Source organism: Carya illinoinensis, chromosome 11 (assembly GCF_018687715.1).
Source record: "Carya illinoinensis cultivar Pawnee chromosome 11, C.illinoinensisPawnee_v1, whole genome shotgun sequence".
Lineage (NCBI taxonomy): Eukaryota > Viridiplantae > Streptophyta > Magnoliopsida > Fagales > Juglandaceae > Carya > Carya illinoinensis.
In genome coordinates this window covers 9,747,231-9,751,599 of record NC_056762.1, presented here as the reverse complement: position 1 = coordinate 9,751,599, position 4,369 = coordinate 9,747,231, and the positions used below count along the sequence as shown (strand labels likewise).

Here is a 4,369-nt window from a genome sequence, read left to right as displayed (position 1 = left end):
AAGGAGTAGTACACCTTAGATTTGCACAAATGATCATTTACTATATATTTCCCAAGCTATATTAATATAGAAGAAAGAATTATTTATAAAGATCCAATATCATTAATGTTACTCAAGATGATCACTTGTATTAATTATTTGAGGCAATCGATCAGCACTAGCATTCCCAAGCATATTGACCTTGTAATTCTTTCTATATATGTATATAAAGTTAAAGAAATTAAAATTAAATGGCTGATCCTCACGGAAAAATGTTGTCAAAATATATTAAAGTTAACGTTACGACGCTATAAGAAAAACGGACTTTTACAATCAATTTATTGCAACGAAAAGATTATTAGTAACCAAAATAATCTTTTCGTTGCAATAAATTGGTCGCAAAAATCAATTTTTCTTGTAGTGTGAAGAAAAACAAAACAATAACAATTTGAGGAAAAAATGTGCATTTTTCTTTGGAAAATGCTAAGGTGACTACCAAATGTGCACACTACTACAAATAATTTTTTTAATAATTTTTTAAACATTTTTAACCATTAAAAAAATATAAATTTATCAATAATCACTTCTTTAACCATTAAAAAAAAATATAAATAGACATATTTAATTATCATTTTCCTTTTTGTTTAGCTGAAAATTCGATATTGGGTATTGGTGTACGTCTTTATAAAAAAAAATTAGCGTTTGAAAAACGCTTGTCAAAAGTGTTGATTAATTTATTTCAAATATTTTAATTCCCTCCACTTTATCTTTTTGCACCTTTGAAGTTTCATTTTCTAATATTTTCTTTTCATAGTCTCAAGTTGGAATTTAAGACGACAAGTTTTAGTGCTTTATAATTAATGGATGCATTACACTTGGAATAAAATTGGAATACATGACAAGTAGACATACAAGCATTATGTGTAGCAAAAAAAGAATAATGCTATATATAATCGTGAAATGTATAAATATTGTATAATTATTTTAAAAAAGAGTGGTATCTACTATTAAAAAAATTAATTTTCTTTTCATATAGTATGTGAGTCTTGTATTTATTTTACTTTTTTTCAAAATAATTGTGTGGCACTTGCATACTTACAACTGTAAGTATCATTTATCTAAAAAAAAAAAAATCCAATTGAGGAAATAATAACAATTTTTTTATTATTTAAATTATTGATATATGTCAGTCTCCCACATGAAATGACACATTTTTACTTTAGAAAAAAATAGAAAGTGAAAAAAAATATATATTGTGTGAAAAAATATATGAAGAGGATGATCATGATCATATCATGTGGTCAAAAGCTGGCTATGACTATGAATGTATTGAATAAATAAAACTTTCCTCAAACAATATTGTACCTTTTTAATTAATATGCGATGAACTGGAGATATTTTATTAATTACTCCATTAATTCAAAAGTAAAATTACCATTGATAAGCATAGATCAATTAATCCTATATTCTTTTTTAAAGTGCTTTCAATTGCCATTACAATCAATTCCATAGAAAGACATTAGGATGATTCTTTTCCAAATGAAGAGATCTATTCCATAATAATTCATAATATCCCCCAAATTACCATACATAAATAAGTAGATTATTCTTTTTTATTTCCAAATAATAAATCCCTATTATCATGATCATCAATTGAAATTCCTACGTCCCTCATATGCCGTATTGAATTGCCAATTTGGTGGTGCAACATTTTCAGACTGCAAAACCTTACCATCAGAAGCAGTCACTTGGAAAGACAAGCTTTGCCCTTCCAACCGCTCAAATGTCTGCCAATTTTGGCCCCAATTTCTTGTCATTTGTATCCAACCAGTACCACTGTTGGAACCCTTGATCTTCACATCAGCAACTTGGCCAACACCTCCAACATTATACACAAGCACAAGTAACCAGTCCGGATTTCCCTTTATCTTAAACTTAATCCCACCTTGTTTGTAACACATGACTTGTCGATACCAAACAGGAACAATCCCAGCTTTGTATTCTGCAATCTTGAGGAACATTGGCATGGAGAGATCGAAATGTTTCTGTGGTGGGTTGCACCAAACCCCTTCGGTTTTGGAATAGTTAGGAGGACAGAAGTTGGTGGCTGTTACTCGGATTGAGCCTGCCCCATGTTTGCACCACGGTGAATCTGTGCATCTTAGTTCAAAGCAAGCCCCACATGCCGACCCATTGTTGAAAAGTGCAGTGCTTAACGCTGTTGTTGCAAGACCATAACCTTGTTCGAATAGATCTTCATAACCACAAGCTCCCACTGCATGCAACACAAGATATGATAAATACAAAGACAAAACACAACAAACAAACCAAAAAAGTATCAATTCTATTGTATGCATATGCATATATCTATTATAATGATCTGAATTTACTACAAAAACACTGATCTGTGCATGTGTGATGGTGGGGAAATAAGACTTGAATTCAGTAATTGCATTCAGTTTTTGTGAAATATATTAAGGAGATGAAAACATCAAACACACACACACACACACACACTTACTCATGGTGTCAGCGCCACTCATATCACCATAGAAGGTTGCATGGGCATACTCCCACCCTGCACGAACACCATTAGCAGCAAAGGCCAGAGCCATAATCATAGCCCAATAAGCCATAATATTTTCACGACCAGTCTTCATTTTGACAAGATGACTTGAATCAACCTTTTTTTTTTAAATTTATTTATTTATAAGCAATACAAAAATTGGGGCTAGTTAGTTTCTGAATTTATAGGCGTTATGAAGGAAAATGGTGAATGGAGGATAAGAACAAGCATGAATTGAAAAAGGAAAGAAGTAACAATAGAGGATATTTAAGATCATCCATCTTTATATAGTATATGCATACAAAGAGTAATTAATTCCATTCCTATCTAATTGTGCAACAATGGTACTAAACTATTCTGTGTCTCAAGAACATCGTAAATGATATTAATGACACATAGTAGGATTATTATTAATGAGAATAATATTATCATTGATTAAAATGGCTGAAATTGGGTGCCAACAGCACAAATTAGTTTGTATACCGTACCCACAAAACTTAAATAAATCAAAAGTAACATTAATCTTGTACATGAAGTGTTGACATGTTTTGTACGCTCTTGGGTCTGGCCCTCGGGCACTTGGGTCTTCGATTTAGGTCTTGTAAACATAGGACAACTCTTGCGCCTGGTGGTCGGTGTGGCGGCCTAGAAGAGCCTTCGATACCTAAGTTAGTAACAACCAAAGGAGGAAATCTAAAGGTCATTATTGTAGGTAGAGTTTAGAGAGTCCAACCCCCATTTTCGATGTTTTGGGTTGCTTTTTATACCTTTGTCCAGGTTAGAGACCCATGACATATGACTGAGCGGTGGGTGTCTCTTGGCAGATCTCATTTAATACGGTGGGGCCTTTTGGTGAAATAATTAATGCGGTGTGGCTTCCTGGCGATGCTAAAATGTGGAGTCCCATCGAGATGACATGTTTCCCTCTTTCTTTGTTCGAATGTCTTTTGATACTCCCCAAGCTATGGCCTACCTTGAACTCAGCACCCATAACCACCCGTCTTGGTTGGGGTCCTTGGGTGGGCTATAGAGGAGCTCTGTGGGCACGGGCCTTGAGTATTAGGCTCGGCTCTTAGGGCCTTTATTGGTTAATGGAAAGTGCTTCCATTACCTAGGTTGGGCTTGTATCCTCGGGCTTGAGGTTCTGAGGAAAATCTACCCAATAGTTACGCCGCCAATTTCTACCGAAGTGGTTCGATGGGAATTTTGTAGATTCTCGTTCTCCCGCCGTTTCACTAGCTTGATTGTGGTTGCTTTTGTTTTCTGTACCGTTGACACGTCAGCTCGACTGTTTCCTCACATGTCTTGTTACAATTGGCTCTCATCCACTGTTGTTGTGGCTTTACGGTTCCCCTTCTTTCGGTAATGACATGTTCTGACGGTTTTCTCCATGCCCTCGATAGTGTGTGCTTTGTTCTGTCCACATTGATGGTCTACGACGGTTCCTATCACGTCTCCTTATGGCACTCTAGATTCGTTGTTTTAATGCATTGTAGGGGTTCCCTTAACCCTAGAATTCAAACCATTCCTATGGGTATGTATATAATAGCAAGAAAAAGAGGGGGGATCATACTGCTCGGTGCCAAAGTACTACATCCCATTGCATGTTTCTCAAGCCTCCTCGTTTTCGATGTTAATCTCCATCTTTTTCTCTTTCAATGGCACCCAAAAATCTCTTTCGCTTGGCCTCGAAAGGCTTGAAGGGCCGTAAGTCTGCTAGACCCCTAGTCCTTCTTATGCCCTAACGGAGGCAGGACCTTCGGAGCCCCCCACAGGGATGCAGAGGTACATAGGCTCCTTGTGGCGCTCGTCGGTGACCAGTTG

At 35.8% G+C, this 4,369-nt stretch overlaps 1 protein-coding gene across 1 annotated transcript; it reads right to left on the bottom strand.

Moving 5' to 3' along the window:
• Positions 1-1,467: 1,467 nt before the first annotated feature.
• On the bottom strand, positions 1,468-2,671 carry LOC122282034 (expansin-A23-like). Its single transcript, XM_043093945.1, has 2 exons — positions 2,501-2,671; positions 1,468-2,254 (listed from the first exon to the last, which is right to left on the bottom strand). The coding sequence occupies exons 1-2, from the start codon at positions 2,637-2,639 to the stop codon at positions 1,629-1,631; spliced, it is 765 nt and encodes a 254-aa protein (XP_042949879.1). The 5' UTR covers positions 2,640-2,671; the 3' UTR covers positions 1,468-1,628.
• Between the last annotated feature and the right edge of the window lie 1,698 nt (positions 2,672-4,369).